At 39.3% G+C, this 21616-nt stretch overlaps 1 protein-coding gene across 1 annotated transcript; it reads left to right on the top strand.

The window, feature by feature from the left end:
• Positions 1-6622: 6622 nt before the first annotated feature.
• Positions 6623-8518, top strand: LOC114260078 (uncharacterized). The gene has a single exon (XM_028200135.2). It carries the CDS (start codon positions 6623-6625, stop codon positions 8516-8518), a length of 1896 nt encoding a protein of 631 aa, XP_028055936.2.
• Positions 8519-21616: the final 13098 nt, after the last annotated feature.

The raw sequence follows: 21616 nt of genomic DNA, 5'->3' as shown, positions 1-21616 counted from the left end.
AGTTTTATTTCATGCAATCCATATTCTTTTTTACTATTCTATTAGATCCTATTTGAGGTAAGAATACCAAAGCACCCTTAATCTCTCTTGCTCCTATTAATGTTGATATTTAATGTTGATTGTCATTATGATTTGGTATTGCTCCTATTAATGTTGATATTTAATATTGATTATCATTATGATTTGGTAGTTCTCATGCATCAGAATGTTGCCTGTCATTGTATTCACATTAATTTGAAATAAATATTCACATCATGATATTCACATTAATTTAAAATGAATTTTTGTCATTGTATTGTCAATTACATGATGTGAATATTCACACTAAAATATACGAATGTGAACGTTCACATCACTATATTAATGAGAGAGAATGTTCACATGTTGTGAATAAGAATGTGTTGTCAATTAAAAATAAGAAGGTTCACATATTGTGAACGTCCACATCACTATATTAGATGAGAGAGAATTTTTCAAAAATGTGTTATGAACATTCACATAAGATGAGGGAGAATGTTCACATTATTTTTAACGTGTTGTCAATTAAAAATATATTTACATTATATAATAATATAAAATAATAACATCAATGTTATTTAATTTGTGTATAAAATTTCCTATGCATTGGTTCTTTTTCTTCTCTCTCCTCTCCCAACATTAAATATTAATAGTAAATATAAGGGCATAAGAGTAAGAAAATAATGTAAATCAATAAAAAAGGACTTTATGGAATAAAAGTAGAAACGGTGGTGCTACATGCACCAATTAATATACACATTAGTATACTAACTAGTGTTATAATATCATTAATGACCCTATTTAATATACAAATTACAAATATCCAAAACCTCTAAAATTATGCTACATCATCTGTTGATATACTAGTGTATACACTAATTAGTGCATATAACATTATTCAAGTATAAATACATGGGACTAAGTGAGTTAAAAAATTTATTCATGGACTTTTTTATATTAGAACACTTTTAAATGAGATTTATTAATAAAAATCCCTTTCATTGATTATCACTTAATCTTTCCCCTTCAAGATATCCCCTTCAAATTTCAACTGAAATTATGAAATTGAAAAAAAATATTTATTGACAATAACAAATAGAATAATGACTTGGACCCCCTTTTTTACTGACCCCCTCTTCCCATGATTGGTCCATTTTTCTTTTTCTTTTATTTATTTTTTCCTTCTCCTCCAATCGCCACCCGCCACGTGTGTGTGGGGGGTGGTGGGGGTGGTGATTGGAGGGGATCTCAATCATCACCCATATTCATTACAATTTTCCCTTATAACTAATTAATAAATTTGTAATGGTTTAACTCATACTCGAAATTTATCTCTTACATCATGAGAATGATCCTATTAAGAATATATTTGTTTTTAGCACTTGCCAATTATGATTAAATCTTGTTGAATTTTTTTTTCTCATTTGTCAATTAAACAAATTAAAATCAAAAGTAAAAATATTTTTTAACTTAAATAGCTAAAAAGGGACTTGCTAAAACCAAATAAGGAAAAAAAAATTATAAAAAGTTATAATTGGTAAAACATAAATTTTCTATTAAAAAAATTGATGGTTCCACATAATAATTTATATTTTAAATATTTATATGTTCATATATATAATTAGGACTTTAAATTGTTCAAGTTGTTTGATATTTTTGTTGAAACTTGCTCAAATTTAATTCAGATTTATGAATTTAAGCCCAAATACTCCACACCAAATTAGACCAAGCCTTAAATTCCATCAAATGGGATCGGATACATGAATATTTCTTCTCCACTCGACTTTATCTAAGGCCATTATGTTATTTAAATTAAGTAGATTTATATCTCTATTTACTACGCTAGCCAACGGCAATTTAGGTCTACCCCGTTCCCTAACCTTTCCATTTACCGTTATTATATCGTATCTCTTCACTACCGCCTCTGTTGGTCTCTGTTGATTATCACCAAATTATCTCAACATACTCTCTCTCAACTTCTCTTCTATCAATGCAACCCCTACCCATTCTCGAATATACTTATTTCTGATTCTGTCTTTTCTAGTCTTGCCACATATCCATCTTAGCATCCTTATCTCTGCAACACTCATCTTACCTACATATTGTTTCTTAGTTGCTTAACACTCCGTTCCATACAATGTTGTTGGTCTGATAGTCGATCTATAGAACTAAGCCCAAATACTCACCAAATTAAAAAAAATATGTTGCTCAATCCTTAAAGAAATTCATGTTGAAATTGGGTTGCTCAAATTTAAGCGCAAGTTTGCAACTCTAACAAAGAAGCTGAACACATAAGCTCTATATCATTATTGTAAAATTGTTTAACTTAAATTATGAGTCTCAAACTTTTTTATTTTTTTAATTTACATACAAAACTATCTATATTATTTTATATAAAAATACATTATTAATTTTTTCACATCCCGTGTATAGCACGGGTTCACCTCTAGTTTCCTTTCAAAATCCAATCACTTTAGTTTTGAAACTCAAATTTTATTTTTGAGTTCTTTTTATTTTTATTTTTTAGTTTTATGTTTAGTATTTATTTTAGATCCTTTAGGGTTTAATGCATTTAAAAAGTAAAAAACAAATTATACTCACCTCCTCTGAGGTTTGAGAAAAATACTATTAACTCTACAATTTTGACATAATTACATTTATCGTTTTTTTAGTAAGGTTAAAATTAGGAATGCTCGCAAGTCGGGTTTCTGTGGGTTGCATGTCATCCGCTACCTGACTGAATGGGGTTTAGGATGAGAAAATGCCATCCGTATCTAACGACCCATGGTTTCAAAATCGACCGAGAGAATTGTTGGGTGGGTACAGATCGAATTGGTGACTTGAACAAATCCTAATTTTTTTACTAAACAAATCTTATTTTACAAAAGTCCTAATTTTTTTAACTGAACAATGAGGAGTGTGATACGCTACATCAGTCCAAGCCAGATCAAATAGATCAGTCCAAGACAGATCAAACAGATCAGTCACCAAAGACAGAGCCACACCAGTTGCACCAGTTGCACCAGTTCAATCATCAGCCACAGCAATTCAAGCCTCAGCTACAGGTCAAGAGGTTATCCAAGCCATCTGTTGAGAACACTCAAGAGCTGAGCACGTGTATGAAATTGAGACAGTTGTCATCCACTTGTGGTGGTTAGAATAAATCTGTTAGGCTGTTATATAAACTCAACTATAGTTAGTTAGTTAGGATATTGAGTTAGGTAGTTGTAGTTTCTGTATAAAAGAAAGTTGCAGTTGTATGTGTTGATTCATTGAAAAAAGAATCTGATATTTTCTAAATCCTTTTATGGTATCAGAGCAATATGAGCTCCATCGAGCATTCTATCTTCAACAAGATCCAGTAATGGCAGCAAATCTGCAAGAAGCTACTGTAACAAATCTGCAAGCAACAATGGCAAATTCAATCTCTGTTCCAGGTTCTGCAGATATCTCTATGTTACCTTCAAATCTCACTCTTCTTATTTCCAATCTAAACTCCTTTGTTCCAATCAAACTTGACTCTACAAACTATATCATTTGGAAGAGTCAGTTTCAGAATATCTTGAGAGCTACAAAGCTACTAGGCTTTGTTGATGATTCTGTACTCTGTTCTTCATCTACAATCCATGATGCACATGGAAACTCTGTTCCAAATCCAGCATTTACTCATTGGATCACCATTGATACACATTTGTTGAGTTGTATTACTGCTACACTTTCACCATCCATCTTCATGTCTGTTTTGCACCATGGGACAAGTATAGAGGTATGGAATACATTGGCTACTCGATTTACATCTCTCTCTCGACCTCATATTCATCAGCTAAAGAACAAGCTCAATCATCTGACAAAGAAGAATCTCATTATGGAGGATTACTTGAATCAAATCAAGGCTGTTTCTGATCAGTTGAGTTTGGCTAGTTCTGTGACACCCGAATGTTTTAAAGTTAACATTACGATAAAATAAATAAATAAATAATAATAACAATAATACTAATACTAATAATAATAATAATAATAATAATAATAATAATAATAATAATAATAATAATAATAATAATAATAATAATAATAATAATAGGTATATATATATACATGTAGTGACAATAATAATAATAAATAAATGATAATAAATAAATGCATAATTTAGGAGATTGGGAATTTTATGGTTAAAGAAATACGTTGTGAAATATTACACATTAAATATTTTTGTAAGTGGTAAGTGGTGATTTATAGTTGGATAGTGAGGTTTTTAGACATGAACCTAACTTATCATTATACGTAAGTTTTAGGAGTCATTTCGAATTACTAAAGAAGGTAATAACTTTTAAATTAAAAAAAATGGTCAAATGGTCAAAATAAGTCCATGGTCAAAGAAAAAAAAAGATAAAATCAAACAAGATTATGAATAAAGAGATAAGGGTGGACCAGAGACTTACACGCGTCAATTTACGGAACTCCCCGTAGCTTGTTACCCAAGAATTTTTGTCCTATAAATAGAGAAGATTGGTATGTTAAGGCAACAGAGAAACAAATAAATAGAGAGTAGAAAGAGGACGGCACGGGTGAGAATCTTGAGTAGTGGAAAGGAAGAATAAAGGAATTAATTTACGGTGAGTTATATTATACCTTGAGTTACCAAAATGTATTTTACGTATGTTTTGACTTACCAAAATCTATTTTACACAAGTCATGTTTTATTAGTATATTAATAAAAGTTATGTTTTATAAAGGTTTCAGTTACGTGGATTATTTTTTGTACCCTATTTGCTTAAAAGGAAATCCATGGATATGTTTGTTTTAATTTTAAAAAATATTTGGCTATGACCTTATATGAAAATATGTTTTGTGAGTACTACCACGGGAGTCCCATGCCTTGGGGGACTTAAAAAACCATTGGCTAGTGTTTGACCACTTTATGGTCGAGTGTTTGTCATGGATCCATTGACCAGTGTAGTGATTGTCACTTAGTGATGTGCCGTGGTTACAGTGATTATTTCGGTTTCTGGCACTTTATTAATTTGTGTATTTAACTCAACTCAATTTATGTTAATGTTTTAACTTAAATAAATATCCATGGCCATTTTGTGCCCCTACACTCATAGTATGATATTTCTCACTCTGCTATGTGCTTATAGCTGTTACCCCTTTCAGGTGATGAGGTTTAGCGGGATCAAGATGGAAAATGAATCGCTATGTTATTTTGTTTTCTATCTTTTATTATTAGACTCTTGTAGTACAATGAAGTTCAAGTAACTATGTTTTACTTCCTTATAAATAAATAGTTGGTACCTAGTTATTTATTTTAATTTATTTAATTTATTCGCTTACTCTGTGACTACAGAATTATCCGAATTACATTATTTTTATCTTGTTACGATGCCGAGCCTTTGGATACCGGGTTTGGGTCGTGACAAAAGTGGTATCAGAGCAATGGTCTTTTTTTAAAAATAATAATAATAATAATAAATAATTAAATGAATAAATAAATGAATAAATAAATATATATATAGTACAAGTTTTAAAATTTTATATAATTTTCACATTATTTACAATTATAAAAAAAAAGAACATATATGTATTAAACTTGCATTATTTTGTATTATGTGGTATGTCTAACGCAAATAAACCATGTTATCTGTATGTCTAGGCTAAGTTTTCTTGTGTTGTAGGACATGGCGAACCTAATGGAGCTATTCTAGTACGAGCCCCCAGAAGCTCATTTCCTCTCGAACCAATTAGAGGGCTGGGGTGACTCAGAGAGTCTTGTCAAGCAAGCCCATCCAACACTTGACCATCTCACGGAAAGATCCATTTATTTACAGGCTGACCCCGATGAGGACTTATTATTCTAGAGACTTAACCGAGGTAGCACTCGTAAAAGGTACATAGGACCGACCTACGTTGTTGGTCTTGCTCCGGACCTAGAACCACCACATTTTCTGGTCGCACCTCTGCCTATAGGCTTTGCAGAAATGAGGGGACCCGCATATCCTAGTAGCCATATTTGCACCACGACACCACCTCCCCAACACATTGCCTATATCCCAGCTGTAGACTTTACCGACAGTGCATCATACCTGGAGACACCGATACGGATTACTGGATGGGAATTCTGGGGTTATGATCACGGTACTCCTATTTACATGGTTCAGGTAGTATGGGGCTGCTTCGGAGTTGAGCTTAGTGGGTGGGAGTTTGAGTCCATCATGCAAAGTAAGTTTCAGGGGTTGTTTCATGGACCAATTTTCCAAAGCCAGTTCTCCTGGTGGCCTAATGGACCATTCTAGATGTCTGACTAGAAGACCCTTTTTGTAAGCTGACCATGAGTAGTCTAATCTTTTTGTATTAGTAGGATTAGACATTAATTTGTGATCGCCAGACTAACGCCCTATGTATGGTAACAATGATGTATATGGTATTAATGTGGTAATATTAACATGATGGTAAAACTAATATGTTATATATGAAAGTGGTGATATTAATAGAAAAACTAATACAGTAAATACGAATGTGGTGATAATAGAACTAATATGTTATATATGACGTTGTATCAAAATTGTCTCAATGTGATGTCACGCTTATATCATTTTGCCTTGTAGTAATGGCCAACGAAGGAAATGAAACCGGATCATCAGTCAGCGGTACCATCCCAATGGAACAGATCATGGAAAGGGCAGTCACCAACTTTTTACAGGCATTGCAAAGCAGCATAACCAATGGGACATTAGAAAGACAAGAAGAACCGACTTCGATTAAACAATTTCAGGAGCTGAAACCCACCACGTTTATCAGCAGTCCAAACCCACTAGTAGCAGAGGCTTGGGTCAGGGACATGGAGAAAATCTTCCGCGCACTACCTTGCACAGAAAGACAGAAGGTGACTTTTGCCACCTTCACCTTCAAGGACGATGCACAAGAATGGTGGCTCCTTACCCTAGAAAAGGAAGATATTGTGACTTGGGCGAGATTTTTAGAAGTATTCTATGAAAAGTACTTTCCAAATTCACTACGGGAACAAAAAGCGTCAGAATTCATACATCTAAGGCAAGGAACCATAACAGTGGCCAAATATGAAAGTAAGTTCACACAGCTAGCCCGGTTCGCGACATATGTCATTCTCACCGAAGCTCGAAAAGCCAAGAAATTTGAAGCAGGGTTGGATCCTGAAATTAAGGACAGGCTGGAGGTTTTGAAACTACCAACCTATGCGGCGGTGGTAGATCAAGCATACATTGCGGAAAAAGGGATTAAAGCCTTGCGATCTAAGGAGCCAAGTCAGAGGAAGCGATTTTGGGAAAGAGATAACAGAAGGCCCGGTGTCACACCTTCCAAGAGAATAAATATGAGCACAACCAGTTCAACTGGTCCAAGCAATCAAAGCCCTACAAACCCTAAAGGAGGCACCACTCCAGCTTGCTCTACCTATGGACGGATTCATTGGGGACCATGCCGTCAAGATACGAGAACATGCTTTAGATGTGGCCAAGTTGGCCATTGGCTGAGAAATTGTCCAACGCTCGTCCGCCCCTTTGAACCAGTCCGAAAACCCACAGTACTTGAAGGAGCGAGAAAGGACCAAAAACGCCAAGGAAGAGCTTTTGCCCTGGTGCCTGGAAACCCAGAAGTTACTGAAAATGTTGTGTTAGGTACACTCTCTGTTTGTGGTCACTTAGCCCATGTTCTCTTTGACTCTGGTTCAACTCATTCTTTTGTTACACCACACTTTGCTACCAAGTTAGCGCCAACACCCGAGCCCTTAGGAAACATAGTATCTGTGTCTTTTCCCTCTGGAAATTCCGCCCTTAGTACTGATGTATACAAATCTTGTACTGTATCCCTAAAAGGTGAAACCTTACATGTGGACTTGATACCCCTTAGCATTAGTACCTTTGATGTAATCTTAGGAATGGATTGGTTAGCTGCTAATCGTGCCTCTATCGATTGTAAAGCCAAAAAGGTATTCCTCAGGTCACCAAACCAACTCGAGCTTGTCTTCGAAAGAACTGGAGGCTCTCCCCCTCCCTGTATTATATCCTTCATAATAGCCCAACGACTGCTAAGAAAGGGTTGTTGTGGTTGTATCTGTTATGTGATTGATACTCAACAAGAGACCCCCACACTTGATGCGATCCCCGTAGTTCGAGAATCTCCGAATGTGTTTCCTGAAGACCTGCCTGGCACCCTAGTTGATCGGGAAAACGAGTTCACCATTGAAACCCAACCTGGTACACAACCAATCTCAAAGGCCCCTTACCGCATGTCCATGGCAGAATTGAAAGAACTAAAAACTCAACTCCAAGAACTACTGAATAAAAGCTTCATCCGACCAAGTACCTCACCATGGGGAGCTCCGGTACTGTTCGTAAAGAAAAAGGATGGTACAATGAGGTTATGTATCGACTATCGAGAGCTAAATAAAGTCACCATCAAAAATCGGTTCCCTCTGCCACGAATTGACGACTTGTTTGATCAACTGCAAGGCGCTCAAGTGTTCTAAAAAATTGACTTGCGTTTTGGTTATCATCAACTAAAAGTCAAAACGGAAAGCATCGAAAAGACTACCTTCAAAACCCGTTATGGGCACTACGAGTTCCTCGTCATGCCATTTGGCGTCACCAATGCTCCAGCGGCCTTTATGGACCTCATGAATCGAGTGTTCAAACCCTATCTTGACGAGTTCGTCATTGTTTTCTTTGATGACATTCTCATATACTCCAAATCGCCAGAAGATCATGAACACCACTTGCGAAAAGTTCTACAGACATTACGTGATCACAAACTTTATTCCAAGTTAAAGAAATGCGAATTCTGGATCACTAGTATACACTTCCTTGGTCACGTCATTAACAAAGAAGGCATTTCAGTTGATCCCCAAAAGGTTGCAGCAATCGTGGATTGGCCACGACCTACTAACGTATCAGAAATTCGAAGCTTCTTGGGCCTAGCCGGCTACTACCGGCGCTTTGTGCAAGACTTCTCGAAGATAGCTTCACCATTGACCCAGCTAACTCAACAGAACACACCCTTTCAATGGACGGACAAGCAGGAACGTTGCTTCCAAGAATTGAAGGACAGACTCGTGACGGCTCTAATACTAGCGTTCCCCGCAGAAGCAGAAGGGTTTATAATTTACAGCGATGCCTCATACAATGGTTTGGGTTGCGTTCTTATGCAAAACGGGAAGGTCATTGCTTATGCCTCTCGCCAACTAAAGACTCACAAAAAGAACTATCCAACTCATGATCTAGAATTGGCTGCAGTGATCTTCGCCCTCAAAATCTAGCGTCATTATCTCTACGGAGTAGCCTGCGAAATCTACACTGATCACAAAAGTCTCAAATATCTGTTTACACAGAAGGAATTGAATATGAGGCAACGACGATGGCTAGAATTTATGAAGGACTATGATATAGAGATCCATCATCATCCCGACAAAGCTAATGTAGTAGTAGGCGCACTAAGTCAAAAAACGACCAAAAGTTTGGCATGTACCCTCGCTTCCCGCAAGATCCATGGATTGCTCGCCAACATAATCGTGGAACCCGAGTTGATTGAAAAAATTAGAGCCCGCCAATGTGAAGATAAACTTTTGAAGAAAAAGTACGAGAAGCAAGGAAAAACGCCTGATCCTGACTTTACAATAAGCAATGGGATGCTAAAATTTTGAAATCGAATTTGGGTACCCGACCTTCCAGAACTCAAGAAGAAGATATTAGTAGAAGCTCATAGCTCGAGGGTTGCGATCCATCCTAGCAATGCGAAGATGTATCACGATCTACGGGAATACGTTTGGTGGACAGGAATGAAGAAAGACATAGCAAACTATGTCTCCAAATGCTTGCGTTGTCAACAAGTTAAAGCAGAGTATCAGAGACCTGCAAGTATGTTGCAGTCACTCCCTATTTCCGAATGGAAATGGGAGCATATTACTATGGATTTCGTGGTCGGGCTACCGCAATCAGTCTCAAAGAATGATGCAATATGGGTTATCGTAGATCGATTGACAAAGTCGGCGCATTTTCTACCAATCAGAATCATGTACTCCCTCTCTAAGTTCGCTACTCTCTACATTAAGGAAATCGTTCGCTTGCACGGCACCCCAGTTTCAATCGTATCCGATAGAGACCCCCGTTTCGTGTCCCACTTCTGGACCAAATTACAAGAAGCTTTGGGAACCACTCTAAGGTTTAGCACGGCTTACCACCCGCAAACTGATGGACAATCTGAAAGGACGATCCAGACTTTGGAAGATATGTTACGTTTGTACATACTAGACCTCAAAAGTAACTGGGATGATCACCTACCTTTAGTAGAGTTCGCATATAATAATAGCTACCATGCAAGTATTGGAATGGCACCGTACAAGGCACTGTATGGAAGAAGATGCCGATCACCTCTGTGTTGGACGGAAGTCGGAGACAGAAAATTATTAGGCCCCGAGATCGTGCAAGTAACGAGTGATAAAATTCAACTCATCCAACAATGAATTCGCACTGCCCAGAGCCGCCAGAAAAGCTATGCAGATACACGAAGACGAGACTTAGAATTTCAAATAGGAGATCATGTGTTCCTTAAAATCTCACCGACAAGAGGGGTAATCCAATTTGGGAAAAGAGGAAAGTTAAGACCACGTTACATCGGCCCATTCGAGATACTCGAAAGGATCGGTCCTGTAGCATATCGTCTTGCGCTTCCACCTGAACTATCCAATGTCCATAATGTGTTTCACGTTTCGATGCTTCGTCGATATCTTCGAGATCCAGAGCATGTTGTCAATCATGAGAGCCTAGAAGTTCAAGAAGATCTCTCCTACGAGGAACAACCTGTACAAATTCTTGATCGTCGTGATCAGATCCTGCAAAATAAAACTATACCCCTCGTAAAGGTCTTATGGAGAAATTATCGTGTCGAAGAAGTAACGTGGGAAACTGAAAGCCAAATGCGAGCCAAATACCCACACCTCTTCGAAAAACTAAGGTACGTCAAGTTTGGGGACAAACTTCTTTTAAGGAGAGAAGAAATGTGACACCCAAATGTTTTAAAGTTAACATTATGATAAAATAAATAAATAAATAAATAATAATAATAATAATAATAATAATAATAATAATAATAATAAAAATAGGTATATACATACATGTAGTGACAATAATAATAATAAATAAATGATAATAAATAAATGCATAATTTAGGAGATTGGGAATTTTATGGTTAAAGAAATACGTTGTGAAATATTACACATTAAATATTTTAGTAAGTGGTAAGTGGTGACTTATAGTTGATAAATGAGGTTTTTAGACATGAACCTAACTTATCATTATATGTAAGTTTTAGGAGTCATCTCGAATTACCAAAGAAGGTAATAACTTTTAAATTAAAAAAAAATGGTCAAATGGTCAAAATAAGTCCATGGTCAAAGAAAAAAAAAGATAAAATCAAACAAGATTATAAATAAAGAGATAAGGGTGGACTAGAGACTTACACGCGTCAATTTACGGAACTCCCCGTAGCTTGTTGCCCAAGAATTTTTGTCCTATAAATAGAGAAGATTGGTAAGTTAGGCAACGGAAAAACAAATAAATAGAGAGTAGAAAGAGGACGGCACGGGTGAGAATCTTGAGTGGTGAAAATGAAGAATAAAGGAATTAATTTAAGGTGAGTTATATTATACCTTGAGTTACCAAAATGTATTTTACGTATGTTTTGACTTACCAAAATCTATTTTACATAAGTCATGTTTTATTAGTATATTAATAAAAGTTATGTTTTATAAAGGTTTCAGCTACGTGGATTATTTTCTGAACCCTATTTGCTTAAAAGGAAATCCATGGATATGTTTGTTTTACTTTTAAAGAATATTTGACTATGACCTTATATGAAAATATGTTTTGTGAGTACCACCACGGGAGTCCCATGCCTTAGGGGACTTAAATAACCATTGGCTAGTGTTTGACCACTTTGTGGTCCAGTGTTTGTCATGGATCCATTGACCAGTGTAGTGATTGTCACTTAGTGATGTGTCGTGGTTACAATGATTATTTCGGTTTCTGGCACTTAATTAATTTGTGTATTCAACTCAACTCAATTTATGTTAATGTTTTAGCTTAAATAAATATCCATGGCCATTTTGTGCCCCTACACTCATAGTATGATATTTTTCACTCTGCTATGTGCTTATAGCCGTTACCCCTTTCAGGTGACGAGGTTTAGCGGGATCAAGATGGAAAATGAATCGCTGTGTTATTTTGTTTTCTATCTTTATTATTAGACTCTTGTAGTACAATGAAGTTCAAGTAACTATGTTTTACTTCCTTATAAATAAACAGTTGGTACCCAGTTATTTATTTTAATTTATTTAATTTGTCCGCTTGCGCTGTGACTACAGAATTATCCGAATTACATTATTTTTATCTTGTTACGACGCCGAGCCTTTGGGTACTGGGTTTGGGTCGTGACAGGTTCACCAATTGAAGATGAAGATTTAGTTTTACTCACCTTAAACGGTTTACCTGATGAATATAATGCTTTCAAGACAACTATTCGAGAAAGATTTGAACCTATTACTATTTCTTCTTTATCTGCTCTACTATGTTCTGAATTTATTCACATTGACACCTCTCTCAAGCACACTCATGCTTCTGATCTGCCTTTTGCTTATGCAACTACTCGAGGAAATTATAGAGGTTTCAGAGGCACTCAGAGAGGAGGATATCGAGGTTATGGCTCATATAGAGGTCGAAATGGTAACAGATTTTCACAGAACAAAGGTGGAGGCAGAACATCTTTTCAGTTCCAACAATTTCAGTCTACACATCAGTCTTCTGTTCAAGGAGGCAAACCATCTTCTCAGTTTCATTCTCAGTTTCAATTTCCACATCAGTCCTCTGTTTGTTCTTTGGTCTGTCAAATTTGTGGAAAGCCTAATCATTCCGCTTTGGAATGTTGGCATAGGCTTGATACAACACTTCAAGCATCTAAACCTCATCCCAGGGCTTATGTTGCCTTCTCATCAAACAACACTATTCCTGATTCTCCTATGCATACAACAGAAAGTTCTACTTGGTTCTTAGATTTTGCTACTTCCAATCATTTCACAAATGATCTCAACAATCTGAATACTTACCAACCTTATCTTGGTTCAGATCAAGTCACTGTGGGAGATGGTTCCACCTTACCTATTGTTCATACTGGTAATGGCATTCTTCCTACTCTCACTGTACCTTTCACACTTAACAATTTGTTCCATGTTCCATCTATTTCTTTAAATCTTTTGTCAGTTCACCAATTAATTGTTGATAACAAGTGCACCATTACTTTTGATGTTGACTCCTTTGTTATACAGGACAAACATACCAAGAAGGTTCTGTATAAATGAGGTTTTCCTCATCGTCTTTACCATTTACCAGCTTCAACTTCTCTACCAACTTCAACTTCTTCATTGTCTTCTCAACCTGTTTGTCTTCATTGTTCCACTGAAGATTCTGCTCATCGTGATTCTCTTTGGCATTCTAGACTAGGACATCATTCATCCAAGAAGTTGAATTTTCTTGTTTCTAAGCATCATTTACGTACTATGGGTGCTACTGTTGTTTCAAATAAATTGTGCACACATTGTTGTGTGTCTAAGAGTCATAGGTTGCCATTTAGTCTTTCAAATTCCACTGTAAATCAACCTTTAGCTCTTATCCATTCTGATGTATGGGGACCTTTTGCTGCCTATATTTCAAACTATAAATACTATGTTCTTTTCATTGGTGACTTTAGCAAATTTACATGGTTATTTCCTTTGTCTTACAAGAGTAAAGTTTTTTCCAAGTTTGTTGATTTTAAGACCTTTGTGGAAACACAGTTTCACACCAAACTTAAAATTCTGAGAAGTGATAATGGGGGCGAATATTTGGCTTCTAAATTTCAGCATTTTCTTACCACCAAAGGTATTGAATATCAGCTTACTTGTCCACATGCTCCTACTCAGAATGGAGTGACTGAGAGGAAGCATAGACACTTGATTGAAACCACTATCACTCTCATGCATCAATCTTCTCTTCCTGTCAAATTTTGGTTTGATGCTCTTGCTGCTTCTGTGTTTCTGATTAACAGGCACCCTACTTCAAAGCTAAACAATTTAACTCCTTTTGAAGTATTGTTTAAACATGCTCCTGATTATAATTTTTTAAAAGTCTTCGGCTGTAAATGCTATCCTTGGCTTCGACCCTATACTACACATAAACTTCAGCCAAGATCCATTCCTTGTGTGTTTCTTGGTTACCAACCTTCTACAAAGGGTTATTGGTGTCTTGATTTGTCCAGTGGGAAAATGTATATTTCTAGACATGTTCTTTTTGATGAAACTACTTTTGTATTTCAAGATCCGTCTTTCAGTGTTTCTCTTCCTGCTCCTACTTTACCTCAGTTGCATACATTCTTTTGGCCTCCAGATACACCTACCTTCAACTCTATGTCCTTAGCTCCTTCATCTGTTACTGTTTCTGCAGCTGGTTCTATCCCTTGTTTTGTTCCATCTGCATCTGCAGATCCTGTCTCTGCAGATCCGAGTTCTGTTTGTCCAGTAACAGCACCTCCTGCTGCTGTAGCCTTACCACTCTCTCATTCAGCTGCACCAATGGCCTCTTCTGCTGCTGCACCAATAACCCTTCCTACTGTTGCACCAATCGCTCCTCCTGCAACATCTATTCCTATTTCCTCTATCTCTATAGACTTGCCTCTCCATTCACCTTCTCAGAATCACCATTCAATGCTAACCAGATCTAAGACCAAAGCTGTGTCAACTTGTTTCTTAGCCTCCACTGATGCTCCTACTGAGGATATTGAACCATCTACTTACCAAGATGCAGCTCACTCTTCTACATGGCAAGCTGCCATGTTGGATGAATTCCAAGCTTTACAAAAACAGGTTACCTGGTCTCTTGTACCATTACCTCTTGGTAAATCTATTATTGGTTCCAAATGGGTGTACAGGATTAAGAAAAATTTAGATGGTACAATCGCAAGATATAAGGCTCGTTTGGTTGCTAAGGGTTTTCTTCAAATAAAGGGAATTGATTTTCATGAGACATTTAGCCCTGTGGCCAAACAACCAACTGTTGGGATTTTTTTAACCTTGGCACTTCATTTCCAATGGCCTATCAAGCAGCTTGACATATCAAATGCTTTTCTTCATGGTGTACTTGAGGAAGAAGTTTATATGCACCAGCCTCAAGGCTTCATTGATGTATCTTCTCCTCATTTGGTTTGCAAACTGCACAAATCTCTTTATGGTCTGAAACAAGCCCCAAGGGGTTGGTATTCCACTTTTTCCACCTTTCTTCATTCTCATGGCTTTCTATGTAGTCACTGTGATTCCTCTCTTTTTGTTAAGAAAACAGCTTCTTATATTCTCATCTTACTTATCTATGTTGATGATATCCTTTTAACTGGTAATGATGCTTCTGAAATTGCTCAACTTGTTCATCAAATGCATTCTACTTTTGCCATGAAAGAGCTTGGGTCTATCAATTATTTTCTTGGTATTGCAGTCACTTCTTCCTCTCATGGCTATTTTCTCTCTCATCACAAATATGCCACTGAAATTCTTGCCAAAGCTAGCATGACTGACTGTAAATCATATTCCTCATCTATGGCTCTTAAACAGGTTGATTCTTCCACTGATCTTCCATTCTCTAATCCTACTCTTTACCGCAGTATTGTGGGTCCTCTTCAATACTTAACTATAACTCGTCCTGATCTTTCATTCGCTATGAACTATGCTTGTCAATTTATGCATCTTCCTCTTGTTAGCCATTTTGCTCATGTTAAACGTCTTCTCCGATATCTTAAAGGTACTCTCAATCTTGGCCTTCATTTTAGTCCTGGTCCTCTTATTCTTCAGGCTTACTCAGATTCTGATTGGGTTGGCAACTCCTATGACCGAAGATCTACAACTGGATATTGTGTTTTCCTTGGATCAAATTTGATCTCTTGGTCTGCTAAAAAGCAACCAACAGTCGCTCGCTCTTCTACTAAAGCGGAATATCGTGCTTTGGCCCAAACAGTAGCAGAGCTTAGTTGGCTTACTATGCTCTTATCTAATCTTCACATCACAGTCCCTTCTCCTACGCTTTGGTGTGATAATATATCTGCTATTTCACTTTCATCTAATCCTATTTTTCATGCTAGTACAAAGCATATAGAAGTTGATTATCATTATGTTCGAGAGAGAGTCACTACTAAGCAGCTCAATATTCTTCACATTTCCACTTTTGATCAACGCGCCGATATTTTCACTAAACCCCTTTCTCCTCAGCGGTTTCAGTACCTACAGTCCAAGCTTATGGTTCTCCAAACTCCCTTACGTTTGTGGGGGCATGATAAGCTACATCAGTCCAAGCCAGATCAAATAGATCAGTCCAAGACAGATCAAACAGATCAGTCACCAAAGACAGAGCCACACCAGTTACACCAGTTGCAACAGTTCAATCATCAGCCACAGCAGTTCAAGCCTCAACTACAGGTCAAGAGGTTATCCAAGCCACCTGTTGAGAACACTCAAGAGCTGAGCACGTGTATGAAATTGAGACAATTGTCATCCACTTGTGGTGGTTAGAATAAATCTGTTAGGCTGTTATATAAACTCAACTATAGTTAGTTAGTTAGGATATTGAGTTAGGTAGTTGTAGTTTCTGTATAAAAGAAAGCTGCAGTTGTATGTGTTGATTCATTGAAATAAGAATCTGATATTTCTAAATCCTTTTAGAGAGAGGGTTCAACTTTTCTGAAAAGTAAAAACATCTCTTTCAAGTTCTAGTACTTTACTTATTGAACAAATAAATAATATGTACATATATCAATATTTATGAAGAATTCTTCCTTCTGTGCAGATGATGTTGTTTCTGATAAACTTTGCAATGTGTGACGCCTTCAACACGGCATATGATTGGGCCTCGACCCACTTTGTAAAGTAATCTATCGCGACTAGGATGAACTCATGCCCATTCGACCCCTTCGGAGTGACAGCCCCGATCACATCAATTCCCCAAACTGAAAATGGCCATGGTGAAGTCATGTTGTACAGCTTCGACGGCGGGATGTTCATACGGTTTCCATGGATCTGACACTTGTGGCATCGCCAAACAAAACCGATACAATCCTCCTCCATGGCGGACCAGTAGTAACCCTGTCTGAGGATCTTCCGTGCTAGCATTACTCCGTTCATATGCGCATTGCATTCTCCTCCATGGATGGCCTCCATCAGGCGCTTCGATTCCTCGGCTTCAACACACAGCTTATGCATTCCCAGATGACCTCTCTTATACAGCTTACCCACACAGATGATGAACTGAACGACCATTCTTCTGATTGCCCTTTTATCCTTGGCTTTTACCCCTGGCGGGTATGTTTCCTTCTCCAAGAAATTCCAAATGTCGTAATACTAGGGGTTTTCGTCTTGAACCTCATCTATAGCAGCAGTTGACTCATAGGCTGGCGCAAATTTCTGGTCAATGATGATGGGACGCATCCGGACTCTGAACGGGATGTCTATCATGGAAGATAGAGTTGCTAAAGAATCTGCGAACCTATTGTTCTCTCTTAGTAGATGAGCAAAGTTTAGCTTCTCAAACCGAGGAATTAACAAGTCCAAGGTCTGGTGGTACATCATCATCTTTTCTTCTTTGACTTTCCAGTCCCCTTTTGCTTGAGAGACAACAAGGTTCGAGTCTCCGATGACGTCCAACCATTTTGCCCCTAGTTCCAAGGCCGCTTCTAGACCGGCAATGCATGCCTCGTATTCTGCTTCGTTGTTCGAGACTTTGAATCGGAGTTTGAAGGCTAGAGGGATACGGGACTTGTCAGGTGCTATCAACAGCACTCCTATCCCATACCCGTACTGATTTGACGCTCCATCAAAGTACATCGTCCAAGTTTCATAGTCGATATGCAAAATGGCTTCATCTGGGACTCGACTGCTTCGCCCCCTTCAACTGGATGGTCGGCTAAGAATTCTGCTACTGCTCTTCCTTTGACTGACTTGCGCGTCAAATATTTTAGATCGAATTCGGAAAGCAACAGCAACCAACGAGCTAGCCTACCCGTAAGTGCCGATTTCTCGAAAAGATATTTGATGGGATCGAGTCGTGAAACCAACATTACGGAGTGAGCTAACAGGTAGTGCCGCAGCTTCCTGGTAGCCCATACCAAAGCTAAGCAAGCCTTCTCCAACGGTGTGTAGCGAGTCTCATACTCTAGCATCTTCTTGCTCAGATAGTAGATGGCTCTCTCCATTTTGTCCTCTGATTCTTGCTTGAGCATGCAGCCCATTGTGGTCTCGGTCACTGAAAGGTACAATATCAACGGTCTCCCCGGCTCTGGCGGTGACAACACGGGTGGGTTCTGCAAGTATTCTTTGATCTGTTCAAAAGTAGCTTGGCATCGGCCGTCCCATTGGAATTTTTTTCCTTTCTTCGGGAGACCAAAAGGTGGTTCACAAGTCAAGGTTAATTTTGAGATAAACCGTCTTATGAATTGCATTTTACCCAGAAAGCCTCGCACCTCCTTTTCAGTCCTTGGTGGTGGCATTTCTAAGATGGCCTTGATTTTTGAAGGGTCGACCTCGATGCTCCCTTGTGTAATCAGAAAACCCAGTATTTTTTCCGCTGTAACACCGAATGTACACTTCTGAGGATTTAGCCGCAACCGAAATTCTCTGATCCTTTGAAAGAACTTTTACAAGGCGGTGTAGTGGCCCACTCTTTCTTTGGACTTGACAATCATGTCGTCCACGTACACCTCAACCTCTTTATGGATCATGTCATGTAATATTGTAGTCGCGGCCCATTGATATGTAGCTCCAGCATTCTTTAACCCGAACAGTATCGCTCTGTAGCAGTAGGTCCCCCACGGGGTGGTGAAAGCAGTCTTTTCCATGTCTTCTGGTGCCATCACTATCTGATTGTAACCTGAGAAGCCATCCATGAACGAAAGCAAAGCATGCCTCGCTGTGAAATCCACCAACTCGTCAATATGTGGCAAGGGAAAGTCGTCCTTCGGACTAGCTCTGTTCAAATCCCTGAAATCCACGCACACTCGAATCCTGCCATCCATCTTCGGCACTGGGACGATGTTGGCCAACCAAGTCGGGTATTCGGATTCCAGCAAGAAGCCTGCGTCGATTTGCTTGGCGACCTCTTCCTTAATCTTGAGAGCCCAATCCGGGCGGATCCTCCTAAGTTTCTGCTTAACAGGTCGGGCCTCGGGGTCAAGAGGGATCCGGTGCTGTACAATCTCAGGATCGATTCCAGGCATGTCTTCGTAGGACCACACAAAAACATCTTTGAAATCTTTTAATAAAGTGACTAAGCGCTCGCGTTCCTCTGAAGACAACGTGGACCCGATCTGGACCAGCCGCGGGTCCTCCTCAGTACCAATATTTACTGTAGTGATTTCATCAACTAGGGGTTTAACAAATCTTTCCTACTCTTGTTCAATTAAGCGTTGCAAAATCGGAGGAATTTCTTTCTCGTCGTTTTCATCAAAATTTTGAAAGTCTGAGTTAATGCAATAAATCAAGGGCACAGAAAAGTACTCAGAAACCATAGCTACTTGATTCTCATTAAGCACATCCAAATCGTCCGATTCTTCGGTTACAACAGACTCAAAAGAGAAAGAAAAAGGCGGCATGGACAAGACTATGGCATCCGGGTTATCATCCCCAGGATTACCAAACTCAGACTCAGTCGAGCTGGAACCTGATTCCGACTCACAAGACTCGGCGGAATCAGATTCCGGCTCACTACCTGACTCGGTGCTGCTGGACAAAAATCCCTCTTCACACTGCCAAATGAGAGAGGGTGTGATAGATGCATCCAAAATAGTTACTGGCGGGCCCGCAGCCGTTCCATTCCCGATCACACATACTGAGAAGTTATCCCCCAAGCACTCCTGGTCAATCGGAGGATCTGAAAGTAGACACGCCAACGCTACCCCCATTTCAAGTTCGGTGTCCTCAGACTGCACTTTCTTACTTTGCACAACCTCAACCAATGGGTCCGTCTGCTCTTTGGCAAAGTCATCCCCGGATAGTTACAGGTCGAAGAAGATCTCAAAACCAGGCACGCGCTTCCTCTCCGCATTCAGCCACGGCTCTGGAAAGCCACAAAATGGAAAGTCCTCCCCCTCCCGGACGAAGCGTCCGTTCAGGGTACCCTGAATCGGTCGATGCATTAACTCAAAAGGCTTCCCTGCCTTCTTTGCTCTGCCTCTTCCAGCCATCTCTTTACCCTTCCTCACCCAGTCCTCTTTGGTGGGCAGATAACCCAAGCCAAAGGTATGCGGATTGTGCGGCACTTCGGCCAATGCTGCGACGCCCTTCCGGCCGCTCTTTCCCAATCCCATCCCGGGGATGTGTTGAAGCTTGTTCATGAGGTATACAGATTGAGCACTGACATACACTCCCTCATTAACAGCCATGATGTTCTGTACAATTCGGGCCTCAGCCAAAGTAAACCCTGATAAGAACAAATCCTCCGTGCCATGTTCGATTTCCAAGACTGGTGTAGACACTTCCGGCAGCGGATGGATTGACGAATTCCCAAAAACAATAGCTACCCCTTTCCCGTGAGGGTACTTCAACATCTGATGCAAGGTGGAAGAGACTGCCTTGACCTGGTGCAACCACGGTCGCCCCAAAAGTAGGTTAAAGGTTGCGGGAACGTCCAAGACATGGAATTCAATGTTGTGTTGTCCTGGACCAACCTGGGTCTGAATTTTGACAGTCCCTATCACCTCCCTGCTTGTGTTATCATAGGCTCTGATCACTTGAGTAGTTGGCACGAAGTCCGCGGGCTTCAACTCAATTGCATATGCCGTCCTTGACGGGCACACGTTAATAGCGGATCCCGTGTCGACAAGAACCACTGGTACCCATTTGCCTCTACATTCCACCGAGATATAGAGAGGTTTGTTGTGATTTACGCCTTCAGGCGGTAGTTCTTTGTCAGAAAAGGTCAACGTCGGGGAACCTCCTCCCGGAAAAACCAATCCAACCAGCTGCTTCGGCGTGGTGTCTATAGAAAGCTTGGCCTTGTCCATGGCTGAAAGGATAGCCTGCCTATGTACTCGTGATGCCATAAGCAGTCCCCAGATGGAGATGTCTGCTTGTATCTTCTTTAACTGCTTCAGTACAGCCTCTTCTTTGATTTGCTTTTCTTTCTGTCTCGCAGCTTCCTTATCCTTTCCAGATGCTTCTGGCTGGTCTAGGTACGGGGGCTTGAAATACCGCCCACTTCTTGTCATATGATCGACCTCGCCGATATACCAAGTATCATCTGGCTGGTTACTTCCCCAATCTTCATCTGTGTGGGCGAGACATAAATCATCGTCTTCCCACCACATTTCGTCAGCGGCCGACAGACACCTGTCCGGCCTCGGTATGATCGTACTCGCAGTACCTTCAGCCCACATGCCCGCAGCGTCTTCTGTTCCTATGCCCACAGCACTTTCGGCCCCTTCACAGGCTTTTGCCTTCCTAATTCTCTCAGAATCCCAAAACTTTTCTTGTTCTGACTGCATCAGTGCAGTTTGTGGTTCAACTTTCCCTACA

This window comes from Camellia sinensis, chromosome 11 (genome assembly GCF_055761805.1).
Source record: "Camellia sinensis isolate YWXY chromosome 11, ASM5576180v1, whole genome shotgun sequence".
In the NCBI taxonomy this organism is placed as follows: domain Eukaryota; kingdom Viridiplantae; phylum Streptophyta; class Magnoliopsida; order Ericales; family Theaceae; genus Camellia; species Camellia sinensis.
Note: the sequence above shows the minus strand (reverse complement) of the source record. Positions and strands in the feature narration are given on the sequence as shown.